This window comes from Centroberyx gerrardi, chromosome 12 (assembly GCF_048128805.1).
Source record: "Centroberyx gerrardi isolate f3 chromosome 12, fCenGer3.hap1.cur.20231027, whole genome shotgun sequence".
Taxonomy (NCBI): domain Eukaryota; kingdom Metazoa; phylum Chordata; class Actinopteri; order Beryciformes; family Berycidae; genus Centroberyx; species Centroberyx gerrardi.
This window is the reverse complement of record NC_136008.1, coordinates 22,109,459-22,126,303: the sequence shown is the minus strand read 5'-3', so window position 1 is coordinate 22,126,303 and position 16,845 is coordinate 22,109,459. Positions and strand designations below refer to the sequence as shown.

The following is a 16,845-nucleotide window of genomic DNA, read 5'->3' as shown; positions in this document are numbered from 1 at the left end:
CCTGATACTGAAGTAAAAGCTGTTTATGACGATGATGCGGTCTTGGGAAACATTGAAATGGATCTTAGATTTGAATGAAGCACATTGATGCTTCACGGCTTCCCTGCTGGCAGACGCAGGCAGAGTTTCGTCATTACTGGTCACATGCTATCCTAACTAATCAAGTGGTAAAAATGAAGTGGAGCTTTTATTAACACTGGCCTAGTTTGCATGACGGCGTCTAGAGGACGGAACACTTTCCTTGAAGTTAATTTCAGACCCCGGGTGTAAGATAAGGAAAGAAGAAGAGAAAATGTAATCACTGATAAGTAAGCTGCAAGGGATGCTAGACTGAAGGCTTCCCTGCCTGTGTGCGATAAAAGACCTGTGTCCAAATCAGAGCAAACTGTAGGAAATGATCATACGGTGTGTCAACCCAAAGTGTCATTGAGAGATAAATGATAGATGAAAGCTTGACTGCATGTCATCATGTAACGCACAGTGAGGAGTGCACAGTACCGGTCCTACATTTCTTCTTTTGAGTTTGGGCTCCAGTTTCCAGTTTGTGCTTCGCTCTTCAGTTTCGATTTGTCGCTTCCTGTGCTCTGAGCAGATTTCCCGCCAATGATCATCATACCTAAAATAAATTTAGGCAAATAGAGCAAATCAATGGGACACTCTTCTCTGTTACAGCCCCAATTTGTGATTTAGGCTCATAATATGTGTGTATTTTTACCTAAAAATCTTGCTTAGTGCAGCTTTAAAAGGAAATGATGAATGAAAGTACGTCTGATAGGCACTTTCTGCTTAGTTTGCTCTGCATGTGAGTGTGTCTTAAATGTTTCAGTGGGTGTCTTTTGACCTTTTGAGATGACAGGTAGAGTGGCTTCTGCACCTGCAGCTACAGCGATTGCCATGGAATCTGAGACAATGTACACCTCATTGATTTCATAAACACAAAGACATTGTTAGTCAAAGCAAAGGACATGCATGACCTTTGACATTAATGGCTTTGAACATCATCATGTGCGCTTAAGCTCTTTCAATCACATATTTATGTACTCTAACCGAACAATGTACTGTATGTAGCCAAGCATATCTGTATGTAAGCTGCTTTATATTCAGCTGTTTATCATAATATTGCCTCCTTGTCTCCCTGCAGGTAAATACAGCCCGTGCACATCAACAGAGGTGAGTAACTCCACTGTAATACTGTTGTACCGTATTTCATCATCACACGCCTACAGAGGTTTGGACTATATAGCTGGGACAATATTTACTCCTGAGCGGTACACTACCAAAGTAATGGCTGGGAGTGAGGGAGTAATAACAGATTGTGATTCACTGCAGGAGGAAAATGTCACTTGGAAACATTATATCAGGCACAATCAGCGTTTTATCACCATCTTGCTCACAGTACACTTTATATGATTGGTACACTACATACTACTTTTTATCACCATTTTGCTTACAGTGCTTTGGACAGTATTTACCTCATGTTATTGATATATGTATTGTAGATGTATTTGTGTTTCAAGTACCCCCTTGAAAACGAGATTATTCATCTCAAGGGGTTTATCCTACAATAAAGTTCAAATGTTCAAAAAAAAAAAATGCTACCTAGCTGCTGGGTGGGAGAGAGAAAACAACAAAGACATTTTAAAAGAGGAGGATGGTCACACAGAGGGATTATGTTGGGTGTAACTAGTATTGTAACATCGTTAGCAATGTTTTCGATGATTACCTCATTTACCACATATACTGTGGGTAGGAAAACATTAATATTTGAGGGATTATTTCAAGTGCAACCGGTGACAGATAGCACTGTGGTTGAAACTATCAGTAAACAAGAAAGGTGGTGGCACGCACATCCGTTGTCCGTCTCCGAAACGTCACTTCTCTGAAAACTATCAGTAGCCAAGGGCGTGTTGTGATGTGTTAATCCTGATAGATGACATGCCTGTCATGCAACCGCAGTGCTGCCAACAATCACACAAAAATGAAACAGCTCAAGTTTAAGTTTCAACTTTATTTGTCTCCTGTGGGGAGTTGGTTTTGCAGCAAGTTTACATAATAAAAAAACATAAAAAGCATGAGACTAACAGGCAGAACAAAGAAACAGACATTCAGTTGGGTTCGATGCAGTTTCAAGCATGCAGCGTAAGACAAATCATCATCATCATCATCATCAATATCATTGTCATTGGCCTTCATCTCCCTCTATCAACAGTCCTCATACCTGGTTTTCTCAGCTGTAGCGAGACTGAGCTACTGGCCACAAGGGAATACTGTAAACCCAGGATGTTAGGGATTGCCACAGTAGGAGATAATTGAACAACTGAACCGCCTGTATGCAGCCCAGTCAGGGTGTCTGTTAATAGTTTTTGTTGACTGCTTTTCCTAGTTGTGCGTTTTTACTGCCTTTTACTGCCCTTGTCTCTGGCATTTCATAGCGTCTACCATTTCATTGCATGTGTCCCATCTGTCTCCCCCTCAGCCAGTATCTTTTGCCCAGACGTTGACTCCTTCAGCCCCAGAGCTCCCAGCTGGTCTCCCTGACTGACTGGGTGGAAATGTCACCCAGCAAGGCCTCCTCTTTGATGCTAGTTCTGGGTGACGTTTAAGATCTAATTAAAGGGCAGCGTAAAATCGTCTCACCCGCCCACCTCCTCCGCTGACTCTCTCTGTGCTAACGTCAGCCGCCGGTTAATGGTTGTGATCACAGCTGTAAAAGAAAAGGTCTTACAGTATGGGAGGAGCTTTTCTGCTTATTTTTTACTTTTCAGCAACATTTCGCTGCATGTTCTATGCATAATAATTTTAGCCTGCAGGGATCTCATTGATGTCACTCCAGTGAGCAGATGGTCTCAGAGTGTATGATGTATTTAAAGGTGAGAAATTGATGTGCAAGTATTTTGTGTGGGTTGCTTGGTTAGATGTCGTTGCACATTGATTCCCAGTTCGCTGGAGACGGTGTAAGTGGGAGTTCTGGACGTGGATTGTTGGATTGCCTGGTAATAGGGCTGCGATAACAGATGGACAGTGAATAGCTCACACACACACACACACTGCTCACTGCAGAAGTGGAGAATGTGAAACTGTATAGACAAATCCCTGCTAAGCAGCTTTGCACCAGAAATGAGTTCTTACAATACAGTGTGTTAGAGACTGGCTGACAAAACTACAGGCAAGTCGTTCAAGGTGCTTGATGCTTGACAGTGTAAAATCCTACAGCGCAGTCGTTCTGCACATCATAACTTACTGTAGCATGTGGAATTAGCCCACCGCACGTGCGTACGCGCTGACACACACATTATCCACACATGGCTTCAGACAGCGTGAACTCTGCCAAATGATGCAGTTGTGAATGTCAGATGATGCTCTCTTCTTCATAGCCAGTGAGCTCAGCTGCTGGCTGGATCACAGCATGCTGCAGAATAGGGCTCTTTGTACAGTAATGACTATAGGTAACTGCACCATACATTTAGTTTTTGATGTATAACTGACACTCTATTCTACTGCCACTCTATCCCTTTCTAACTTTACTAAAAAGTCTTGAATATTCTCTGACATGTTTCTGTCTTCGTCACCTAGTTCCTCATGGTCTGCTGAGGTCTTTGCTGGCGACCCCTGCAGCCATGTTAGACTCTCCTGGTCCCGTGATGCGGTGTAACTTCAGAGATTCTGGATTATGCTTCATCACATTCCTCCATGTCAAAGTTTAAGCGCTCTGTTAATGTCTGCTCTCTGAGCTTTTGAAGTCTGGAAAGGGATTAGAGTTTAATGATCACATTCGTTGTTTAATGTAAACAGAAAATTCAAGTAGGAGTTATGTCTGGTATTTTGTACTATTCCATAGGAATAGCTGCCGTTTTTCTTGGATGATTTGATGATTGTTTGCTTTTATACGTGTATATTTGGCTGTAAATGTGTGTGTATGCATGAAAGAGGGAGAGAAAGAGAGAGTATACAAAAGAGGGAGGGATGGAAAGGAAGAGAGATAAAAGCAAACTACAAAGGGAGATAGAAAGGGCGATGTGTATGTGCATTTTTCTTCTCTCTCTCTCTGTGTGTTTTCAGTGAAGTTATGTGAGTTGCATGTCTACCGAACAGTGAACCAAAGCAGCCTCGCTCAGTCATATGACAGTCAGTCAGCATAGTCAGGCGTAAGAATTTCTGAGAGGAATCTGCTCTCTTACAACATGTACTTGTGCCTGAGAAGAAATAAACGACACTTGTTTCTGCATCATGAAATGGTCAAGTTATGACACCTATACCTTATCGTCATGGGAATGTTCTAAACGGGTTCAATGAGTATACTGTCTGTCTTCGAAAGCCGTCAGTCAGTTCCTGTCTACCACTTAGCGCTGAAGTCATCAATTATGAATTGCATAGATCGATTCTCTGCAATCTCGCTTCAATGTCAACCTTCTGAGATGATGGCATTGGTGATAGTTAGATGTGGACTTGTGAATCTTCTAATTTGGTCAGAGTCAAAGATGGCCCTTCCAGATATTTGGACAGGTATAATAGAGCATGTTCTTGTTTAACCAAAACATAAAATATGCCTTTGGCTTAATTTCCCAGACCTAGAGAATTAAAAAGTCCCCTATAAACACTTGCTTTAACCATTAGGTGTCTTTGAAAGAAATGGTCATTAGTGCTGCCATATCAGTGCAATCTTGCTATGATGAGATGTGACACTTAGGGTGATGATGATTTTACAGAGCTCAAATCTTTCAGACAGTGCAAGTGATTTAATAAATGATGTGAAAAAAGACAGAAATTCTCATTACAATAACTACCTACTATAGCAATTAGTGAGTTAGTTATTTGTGCAGAAAAGGACAGAATTTCCAAGATGCTCATTGCTCACAACATACTCACAATGATTATGATGTACTAGCCTGTGCTGTACATACTGTATACATCACCCATACAAGCCATCTGCATCCCCTTCAGAGATGTACAGTATGTATGTGGGATGAGACGGGGGCTGACTAGATTATGCAATTCACACAGAAGACAAGTCCGAATCCAGTTAAGGCAGCAGTTCACAACAGGACTCGGACAGGAGTCTTGGTTGAGTCAGTTCTGATTCATTTATCCATTTATTTATTATTAATTCCTGCATTTGATGTGGCTTGTATTCCTTTAAACAATAGACCATGAATGCAATGACCCAGGATCAGTTTGCCCTTTTAGATTTTTTTGTTGCAGGGTTTCTTAATCTGTGGGGCTGGATGATTCAAAATGGGTCATGCATGACAACATTGGCTTTATGAATGAGAGACTAAGACTATGAGAGGCTAGATTACTCAGTCCTAGGCTGAAGAAGTTTAGAAACACTGGATTTGTCATAAAGAATGAAAATGATATGGGGCCAAATGGCCTGGCAGTAATCCTAGATTCCCACCTCTTCTAGTCAGAGAGGTGTAACAAATACAAGCCCAGGATGCCTATTGGATACAATGATAGAACAGTTAAAAGGATGCTAATTTACAGAGGTAATCCATTTGTTGTCCTTTTCCTTCTTGTAAAATTGCAGTTAGGCGAATTCCTGTTTACTTGCACTGCCATGACCTAATTCCTGTGAACTAATGAGGAAGTATGGTTAAAATCCCCACATTATTTCCTGCAATCCTTTAATTCTAGCCAGTTTGTGCTGATTTTGCTAATTCGTTTCCAAGGTGTTGGCAAATACTGATGGACGGAGGGCTTGCATACAGTAGCCTAGCTCTTACAGATTTCAGTTAGCATCCCATCTACTCATTAATGACTCAATGACACAACCCTAACTAAAACCAGCGGGATTCTCCATCTCTAACAACTGTCCGAGTGTGGACGATTATAAAATTTCACGTCCAAATCCATAGTCCTCTTTATCCCCTGAGCCTCGCCATGTGAGATCCTCACTGGCCTCCCTCAGTCTTCTCTGGAAGAGCAGTGGAGCGAGGCCAAGCTGAGTACAAGACTGTCAGAAGCCTATTTTTTCTCTCATGTCCTGTGAGATCCAGACGGCCTGCCATGTGATTCATACAGGGGGGTTCGCTACTGACGTGTGTTTGACTTAAAGCTACACAGGCAAGATCGTTATGGAAAAATACACCCGTCTAATCAGCCTAAATCACAAGATGGACATGCAATAGAAAGGAACGTTCCATCCCCCCTCATTGAGACCCTGTATATTCGCCCTATTGGCCCAAATGAAATTCTGGTGTTGGGTATGGAGTCTATGGACACTTCTCCACCCACGGGAAGTGACGAATGGAAACTTGAGAACAAAAGAGAGAAAAAGAGCTGCATCCAGAGAAAGCTGGACATTAGAACTTTTGCCTGTCTCATCCCTTGGGTATCCTTTGGTATAAAGCATCACAGACTGGACAGGTTGGTAAAGAGCTTGCTGTGTGCGGTTTAATGATGTCACATAATCACATTCCATGATTTGTGGGTATTGAAGTTTTCAAGCAGTTTCCTCTTGCTGCCATTTGGAGCTGCTAACGTGTTTAAAGTGCAGCTTTAAACAAGCCTATTCTTGGGGAGCTCTGCTTGTAGTATGAAACATTAGTATGGTAAATAGTATGGTAAATTAGGAATACACAATGGCAGTTTCCAAATGTCTGGAAAGTTTCACACTATGGCAAACAGTAACTTCTAAATTGTAAATGTGTGGTAGCACCTGGCCATTTAACCTAGAGGGCCTCATTACATCATGTTGTAATGTACTGTACTGCAATATAGGCTAGATGTTACATGTACTCTTGTCAACCTGTGGCTCTGTTATATCATACCCTGCTGGTGTCCTGTCCTTTTACCTGAGGTCATGTACTACAATTACAGTTGACAGCAGTAGTGAAATCAAACCTTAAATGCTTCAGAAACTGACACCTTGACTTAACTTTCAAGTGTCCCTTTATGAATAAGGTAAGCCCTAATTTGAATTGGTTATGTAAAAATCAACATTGAAATGATAGTAGACAGTAGGTGGATAGTAGATATGTACTGTAAGTAGGTGTTGATGGTAAACAAAACGAAGGGATGGGATTTTGCCTACAGGAGAGAGAGGCCCTGTGAATGCAGATATAGTGCTGTCTTTGTGTGTAATTGAATGAGAAGTCACTGCCAGCAGGCGTATAACCGAGGGAAATTAGAACTGCGTTTGTGAAAGCACAAAGGAGGCAGCAGCATCATGCCATTTCTATCTGCTGCTGTCACATTCCCAGTTTACTGACTGCATATAGGCAATAGGAATCCTATATGTTGGCATGAGAAATAAAGGTTAAATTTGTGCATGCTGATGTGTTTTTTTTTAACAATATATGGTTCTGAACCCAGTCTATCTACAAAACATAGCTGTTTTTGACGAAGCCATAGTCATATTTTTTCCAGATTATGTGAAACTTTCATGTGAAGGAAGTGCAGACAGTAAAAATATGAAGCTTGACTTTCATATTCACTGTCATAAAAAATGTCACACCTCAAGAAAGTGTCATACGCTAAGAAAGGCGTTTACATCTTTTTTTACACAGAAGTGAATGTTTTTCTGTGCGTCAGAGTGATTTTTTTTTTTTTTGTATTCCTGTGGTCAGCTGCCTCCCGCTCCGTGATAGGAATGCTGAAATCCTAGCCAGGCTGTTTGATGTTGCTCTAGTCTGTGATGATGGCCGCTGCTGCACTTCGCTGCACAGGCAAAACTCCCTTAGCTGACATCTTCCTCCTCCTCCTCCCCTCTCTTTTTCTTCTTCTTCTCCTTTCATCCCCATCCCTTCTCTCCCCTCCATCCCCATCATTCTGCACCGTCGCCTGGAAGCCTGGGAACCAGTTCGGGGGGATTGGGATTTTGAACTGGAATGGAGACATGTTTGCGTTAGGCAGCCTTCATGTTTGTGAGTGTCAGACTTCAGAGCCTTCATGGAGTCACGGGGACCGCTCTTATTCCCTAGGATCAGTCGTAGTTTGCAGTTTCTTATGAAGAATGTGTCAAAAATGACTCTATTAAGCTCTTTTAGTTATGCTTAGGCTGGACTGGAATGACAGCAGTAACATAGAAAGGATTCTGTTTCATGTATGTTTTGGTGGCGTGGGAATGGAATAGAAACATGTTAATTCCTATACAAAAAACTAAAATATACTGTATAATTTCCATTACAACATTTCCATCGTACAGTTATATACAGTTTCCATTATAACACTGTTATAACTAGGGGGTAAATTGAAGTGTGATGAGGGGAGATTGCTGAAATTATTGAATGCTTCCATGTTTTCAATGACAGAGTTTAAAAGAAGGGTGAGGGAAAACGTCCCATCCATCATCATTGTTTGAAATGTAACAAACACTGCACTGGTTATGACATAGATTATAGCTATCTGCTGGAGCCTCCCTTTCTATTTGACTTTATCTCCTTTGACAGATTTATCTCCTTTGCTGTTTAAGCCCTTGAGTAAATTTTTGAAAGGCGTGACCAGCTCAAAAATACCCGAGTAAAGCTGGCAATCAGATATGGAAACAGAAGCCTGAAAATCCACATACTTCACCATGTAAAACCATTATACACTGGGTGGGGTGATAATACAGTATCTTACATGATGTCCTCATATTCTCTACAGTGTGCTGAGGTCGGCTGCCACTAGAAGAGTATTGCTCAGTCTTAGCCTGAGGTTATAGCAGGTCCCAGGGGGAGTGTGTTTGTATGTGCAGGCGTTTTTGTGTGTGTGTGTGTGTGTGTGTGTGTGTGTGTGTGTGTGTGTGTGCCTGGCTGCCTGCACAGTGTTGTATATCAGTGGGTGTGGATCTGGGTGGAGCTCAGACAAAGAGGTCTCATTCAGCCCGGCCGCAGCGAAAGAGAGGAGGACAGATCTCTCATATGACTCCTCCCTCCATGGACGCCTATTGATCTGCTCTTGATCTTCATGTCTCCAAGAACCCCCCTCCCCTCCTTTAATCACTCTCTTTCTCTTCATCTCTCACCCTCCTCCGCGCTCCTTGACCTCTCTTATCCATTTAATGACTCTCCCTTCTCATTCATGGCATCTCTTTTCCCCTCTCTCTGCCGATACATTTCTCTCTCTGATCCATTTCTTTCTCCCTCTTTCCCTCATCCTCATCATTCAGTCGTCCTCTCCCCCTCTCTCTCTCTCACAGTTTCTTTTGCCTCAGTTTGTTTTTCATGCTCTCTCGCACCCCCACTCTCTCAGTCTTTTCTTGGTGTTCAGGGCTGCAGAATAATCCCCCGTGTGATTTCCCAGTCTTGTCTTTTGTCTTGGCCTCAGCATTGCCGGCTTTATACAGCGTGACTCTCCATTTCCAGGGCAGTTTGAGTGCTATAACCAAGTGCAGAATCCCCTGACCTGCAAGCATCAACCTCTGTACTACAGTAGAAACCTGTATTACAGATATTAATCTTCCAGACACATTTAGAGCATTTAAGCTTTCAGACAGCATCCCTTTACAGTTTACCATTAAGCAAATTACACATAAATGTTTTGTACAGCCGCTGAATAACTTTATATCTTCAAAAGCTGGACTGAATCTGCACTGTGTATAACTGTGGGTCATCATAACTCGTTATTATGGTTCCAGGATAGATATCTTTCTGACCCGTTTATGGCAGTTACACTCAGATAGTTACACTGTACAGCAAACAAAATGCACACTAATTGTATAAGGTATAGAGTTATATTCTGCTATTGAAGATCTTTTGGCTTTTGCATCTTCAAAAGATGGGCTGAATCTGCATTAATGCGTGCATCATTATATTATGAGGATTAGAGGTCGTACTGATAGTCTCAGTCACAGCAGATTGGCTTTCAGAAAGCATCGCTGTAGAGTTGACTTCTTAACAAATTGACTACTTCTTTCATCTTCAAAAGCTGTGCTGAATCTTTATTAATATGTCATTATGTTATGATAATTGGTTGAATTGTGTTAATGGGTTAGGGTTAGTTATAACTGTGTTATAATAATTGTAGTTATATACCGGTAGATACAAAATCAGAACGTAGATACAACTGAGCAAAATATTGATTACTATGTATGTATGTATTACATGCATTATTTGTACAGTTGCAGCATGCCAGCAAATGAATAGTTTTTTCCTTTCTTTTATCTTCAAAAGATGGGTTAAATGCACTAATGATTAAGATGATTAAGATGGCTCTATGATAGATATCCGACTGACACAGTTCCAGCACTTATGCTTTCAGAGAGCATCAGAATATAGCTGAACAGTGAACAAATGGCAGATTCATTGTTACAAACATGTTGCCTCTGTTACTTCCTGCCTCTGAATATTCTAGATGCTGTCATCCTCAAACAATGGGCTTCACCTGCACTAGGATATGTATAATATCTTATGATGGTGATGATGATGATGATGATGATTATGATGATGATGATGATGATGATAATAGCTTTTTCTTCTTTCGTCAGTTACTCACATGATCTACCCTCAGTAATCTGCTCCCAGGGTCAGGCTGCTTTGTCTGTTAAAGGCCAATGTGTGTGTGTGTGTGTGTGTGTGTGTGTGTGTGTGTGTGTATGTATTTCTCTTTCTCAATGGTTGTGTCATGTGATCGCTATTACAGCTGTTCAGCCCAGGCTTCATATATACGAAAGTGGGTCATATTACATAATAAAGACATAAAATAAATCCATATTTGTTTGTATTGACCAGCAGATTAACATTTGAACAACATAAAAATCAAGGCAGATGATCTAGAAATCATTCACAAAGCATAAATGTATTATTTTTATTAATGATCAGTGATCTTGTCAGTTATTGATTAAGGTCGACTTCACAAATCCAATGAACATGTTTTTTAGGAAAAGTCAAAGGCATTTATCAATCGTTTCATTCCTTATCATTTCACTCCTAAAACATATCTTAAGACAGTTAGACTTATGACAAAATATGTTTATAATTTAAGAAAAAGTCCATGTCTTTGCACAAGTTTCACAGTCTATATTTTCTCTGCAGGTGATTGAGTCCCTGGGCATCATGATCTACAAGGCTCTGGACTACGGGCTGAAGGAGAACGAGGAGAGGGAGCTCAGCCCGCCTCTGGAGCAGCTCATCGACCTCATGACCAACATGGCCGAGGCCGAGAGGGACGCCTGCCCCGACGAAGGCTACGAGGCCACCGAGGAAGAGGAGGAGGAGGAGGAGGAGGAGGCCGAGGACGACCCGGCGAACCTCTGCAGCGTTCGCGGCTACAGGGACATACTCCAGGTAGGCAGCCGAGGGAGCGACTGTGTGGTCTGGCTCATGATAGAAAAGTTCTGTGTGTTTCTTGGTGTGTTTCATGTGGTGGCTCACGGTGATGCAAGACACATTTTAAAGGGATTTGACATTTAAAGTGGTAATCAGTGAGTTTTCTTTCTTTTTTGTTTTTTCACTTTCAAACTTCCACAATTTAATTATTACTTAACTATTATCTGGTATAATACTGTATCCTATCACATTGAATCAATGATGAACCATATAAACCAGATAATAAATGATATCTTTGTAATAGGGATGGGACAATATGCTTATCTCACGATACAATTCGATACATGATATGGGGTTCATGATTCAGTACAACCACGATACGACGTAATAAATATAAGTTCAATGACAACAAATCTGACTGTGCAGAATTATGTTTATTATGTTATTTCTGAGCCACAAATCTTTCTAGCGATGGCATTGCCTTCTAGAATGTAAACAACAATTTAAAAATTATTACAAACCAGAGATAATATAATTTTAATGGAGAGCTTGTGAAATTGTGATGGACAAGCCGTCTCATTTGTGATTACTACAGCAGAATAAAATGTAGCTAATATCATGATTTTAATTTTCTAGCACACATATCACCTTGAGTTATGAACAATCAACCACCAACTGTGGCTGCTCTGTGTATCCGCAGTGAATACTAGTCTAGAGCATCACACTCTCTTCTCCAGAAAGTCACTTTTCATAAAATAATTACATCTGACAAAAAAAAACAAAAAATGCCTTATCACTAACAACAGTCCATATGAGGCTGAATGCATTGGTACCCATGGATTCCACAATGTGAAATATGGCACAGATTCCTACCACAGTATAGGCTGGCAGGCTGGGCTCATCCTCCCTGGGAGCTGTGTATCTCTGTCGTCCAATGGACCAGAGAGCCACTATGTCAGTGCTCAGATGGCCTAGTACTGTTTACTTAATGGCCACATACCCATTTACACAAACACACACACACACACACACACACACACACACACACACACACACACAGTTGAGGCTTGGGGCACAGAATCAGCTCTCCAAAGAGACACATCTGAGCAGTGTGGCAGTCTAGCCGGCCGATGGCTAGCTAGCTGTCTGTTCAGATTGCCGTCTGTATCTTTTCCTCCCTCCATCCCTTCCATCCATTCACTCTCCATATTCCCTCGATTTCCCTCTCATCCTACTGTAGTATCTCTAGCTGACATACTGTAGATTATACTGTGCTTTATTCTTTATTCTTCCTTAGCCTTTCTCTCTGCTCCCTTCTCTCTCATCCATTCTTGTTCCTCTGAATTCATTTCTATTTGATTTGCTGTTAGGAATTTTGTGTCAGTATTATTCAATTAAAGTAGCTGATGCATTTTGTGTGTGTAAAAATATCCCGAGTCCTCACAGACTTGTCTTTCATCCTTGACACATGATATTTTGGTACGTAATCATGCTCTTATCCCTGGAATTGGTAAGATGTGGGCAAGATGAAGCTTTATTGAGAGAGGGTGGTCTGCTATTTTCTGTGTTTGGTGAAATTTGCTCCAACTGGAACGCAGATAGTCTGGACAAATGGATGCCAAGAGCATGCCAAGCAGTGGCCCGGGGCACCTTCTGTTCATCTGAGAGACACAAGGACATATTCTGTCATCACTGCTGGTGTGTGTGTGTGTGTGTGTGTGTGTGCGTGTGTGTGTGTGTGTGTGTATGTGTGTGTCTGTGTGTACAGCAGTTGGGCTCCCCAGGTCACCGTCCTCAGGCATCCTTGTACTGTGGATTGTGTTTCACAGTCAATAACAGTTGTTTACAAATGTCTGTGCATGTTAATGGGTTATTATACTTTTAAACAATGCTCCTTATAAAGGCTTTGCAGTTAAGTCTCCCAGCAACCACAGTTGGCTCCATCATGGAGGTCAGAGGAGAATTGGCTGGACACAAATAGGCTAATGACTAAATAGAAAACAGTTGGGCAAGATAAAGACCTGGAAGGTATTGTTGTGGTGTTGGTGTAGGTCACTTCATTATTGTTATAAGTAAAAGTGAACAGTCTGATCATTCAGATTTGTTTCCAAATGTAGGTTACCATGACACAGTAAACTGTCTTCGTTTTAAGTCCCAGTCTCTACTGCAAAACACTCCAAAACTAACTTGAGAAGAGTCAGCTCAGTGAACCTGGACAAACATTTAGTTTTAAAGCTTTGTTAGCTGGCTAACCAGCCAGCAGGCTAATTTAGCAAAACAACCACTGTAAATGTTGTTAAAATATAGCCATACTAATGCTAGCTTCTACTATATGTTAGCTAGTGTGCAAACAACACTGTCTTGTTTACAACAAGACAGAGCTTAGGACCTCCAATATGGCCGCCAGAGGGAGCGTTATGTCACCTGTAAGCCCTCTATAGAGTATGTGAAAACGTGTGTATTCAGGGCCAAGGGTGTGAGTAAATTACATTCCACATAGTGAGTATTTCTCTGTGATTTCTGTGATGTTTATAGTAAATGCAATTCTGTAAACTGTGGACTGAATGCATCTTTCTGTCTCTCTCCTTTGCAGCTCTGTACGTCTCATCTTCCAAGCCAGTCGGATGCCCCCAGTCACTACCAGGCAGTGTGTCGGGCTCTATATGCAGAAACCAGGGAGCTAGGCACTTTCCTGGATAAGATCAAGAGTGCCAAAGAGGTAGGACTCTCTTTTGAGATACACTAATTGCAATTTAAGCCGTCATATAGGTGCTTGTCAGTGACACAGTATAGGGAAATGGTTTATAGCTACAGTGAAAGTATAAACTCACGCGTCATAATACTGATCCTATTTTAAATAAAGCTTTAACCTACTGCACAAGGCACTCCCCTTGAATATGAGGTGAGAGTGATCACTGACCTTCGCAGTTAATAAAGTGGATTAACACATTAGACAGGCTCTGTATGGACGAAGGTCACAACAAGGCATCACTTCAGGAGATTTAGCACTGTGACCTTACATGCTCCATACGCCCCAGTAATAAACATAATTCTCACCCGCTACGGGTGTCATTGTCAATGTTGGCCAGGGGGAACTTTAGTGTTTTGAAACTGCTGCTGCCTGTAATGAAAGTAAGCCATTCATCTGAAACTGTTTAAGACACATGATTCGTCTGCATATGAAGGGTTTTATTCCAAAACATGTATCTACCTATGTATCCATTTTACTTGATGATCGCCACGTAAGAACATTTTATTTGATGTTCATTGCTCTGTTTTTAAAACATATATCATTATATCCTCTACCATGTTCTATTTTATAAGTAAAGGGCTCAAGGAAGCTGCTGTCATAACTTCAGTAATATTTAATAGTGAGTTTTACTCAAGTCATTTTGTCAGAGTAGATATTTTATTTTTCAAATGGTTGATATCTCATTTTAGAATGAAACTCTTCACATGTATCCTTGTACAGCTTTTATATCTAGTGTGCTGACGTTAAATACTACTACTGCTGCTGCTACGACTACTACTGCTACTACTACTACTAATACTAATAATAATAATAAACATTATTTGTACATTTTGTGCATTTTATAGTTTTTGAAGTGCTTTAACAATCAATTAAAAGCAAGCATCATGCATACAAGTATAAACAAAAAGGAAGGAAGGTTAAGAATAGATTAAACATAATAGGATAAAAGTCATTACATATAAGCAAGTCTATAAGAATAAGGTTCAAGAGATGATTTAAAAGATGATGCTGATTTTGCTAACCTAAACTAAATAGTAGATAAATATTATTCACCATCCAGTCTGTGACTCATTGTGTAGAAAATACAGTAGCTCTATGGTTTATGTAATACCGTAAAAATAAACCAGTCTGTGTGAATGTTGTACCTGTAGGTGTATGGTATCAGTTTTTCTCTGTGCTTTTGTGTATTAAAACGTTCAAATGAAGAGGGCAGCAAAGCATAACAGTCAAATCTCTTCCTCCATGTTGCCTCCCATCGCCATGCGGCATGCATATGAGTTATTTATATCAGCTTGTGTGTGAGTGCGCCATCTTGCCTGTTTCAGCCATAGGTCATCATGCCTGTGAGGAAGGCTGGGTGGAAGCATGTAATAGGCATGGACAGAGCAGAGCTCTCTGACACAGAGACAGAGCGATGAGGACAGCAGCCAGACAGCCATGCTTACTGTGAGACACAGTCAGATGATGCTGAGAGGCATCCATGGTAATGACTGTGGAAGAAATGAAAGAAATGAACGCAAGAGACGTCATTGCTGCACAGATGAATAGACGTAGTAACGCACATTGTTCAGTTGTAAATGCAGTGATGGGTCACAGTCTTAAACTTTGCAGAAAACATTTTGACGTTGAATAACACTGATAACACTGAAAATGCATGTAAATATGGCACTAAAATGAAAGTTGAGACGATATCCGTAGTCGTTCATAGCTGCTACCTGCATCGTTTTGTGAAATTGGGACCTAAGTATCGGTTCAAAACAGCCATAATATGTTGTGAAAATGTTGTGCTCGTTTATGTTGAAGTTGAATTTGGTGAGTTTTTTGGCATGCTTTGGCAATAGTCCAATTTAAAGATATTGAATATCAGCACAAAATATCAGCTATTGGCAGCTTCATGCAACAACATCAGTATCGATATTGGCCTTCAAAAACCCACATGGGTCGAACCCTAATGTAGATAGCTGCTGTAGCAGTGTGACAGTACCTTGTCCTGTAATGCCCTAATACTCAGAGACAGTAGATGACAGGCCACGCTGTCACACCCTGGTGGCTGACAGTTTAAAGTAGGCCACTGTGTGTACTGCATGTCAGACATAGATGACAGTATTTGGAGACATGCTGACTCTCAGTCTGCCAAAATCACTGTGCTCAGGTTCTAAAACCTAATATGCAGCCAGGCTTGATTATAATAATCTTGTTCGAGGGCCTTATTGAGTAGGTAGGTGGGTCTGTGATGTTATATGTTTTCAACCTGTCATGCATACCATGAAGGCTTAATGTTTCTCTCAATGTGTCACTGGTGTGCTGTTTGCTGCTGGGTCATGTGTCGTCCACATTCAACACGAGGGATCCCAGGCCGTTACACTGGCCATCTCTATTGCTTTTTCCCAATAATCTGTAGTTATCAAGGGACATGCATGTCATAATTTGTGGGATCAATTCTTTTCATCCTCAAATCGCCACCTGCACGTTGCCCTTTTTATGACTCAATGTTATTCATCAGTAGATATTGCAGTCATGTTTAAGTTTCAGATATTGCAGGATAAAGACTACAGGCCCATTTCCAATTTGTGTACAGAGTTATGATGTACTATACTGATTGCTTTGTACTTGGAGAAAAGGCCTGAATGGCAACTTGGGGGAATGAATATGAGCTGATAATATGTCTCTTTCATCACAGATGTATTATCAGCTAATATTCCTTTTCCTTTCCAAGTCCCCATTCAGATCTTTTCTCCAAATTCAAAGAGTTTTTTTCTCAAATCATTCATCAAGATCAAGTTCAGGAGTTATTTTGGTTTTTGGGTGTTTTTCCTCAGGACCATTTTAGAGCTCAGCTGTGAGTTGGAAAATTTCCCAAGGGGAGTGGTGTGTGTGTGTGTGTGTGTGTGTGTGTGTGTACGT

General features: G+C 41.0%; 1 protein-coding gene across 2 annotated transcripts in view; it reads left to right on the top strand.

Annotated features, from left to right (window-relative positions):
• The window catches only part of LOC139914157 (protein spire homolog 1-like), a 39,005-nt gene that overhangs the window by 3,509 nt on the left and 18,651 nt on the right, over positions 1–16,845 (top strand). For both annotated transcript variants that reach the window (XM_071902384.2, XM_071902383.2), the window contains exons 2-4: positions 1,142–1,170; positions 10,956–11,207; positions 13,783–13,908. In XM_071902384.2, coding sequence (XP_071758485.2) covers positions 1,142–1,170; positions 10,956–11,207; positions 13,783–13,908 — 407 coding nt within the window. The remainder of the gene's footprint in view (positions 1–1,141; positions 1,171–10,955; positions 11,208–13,782; positions 13,909–16,845) is intronic.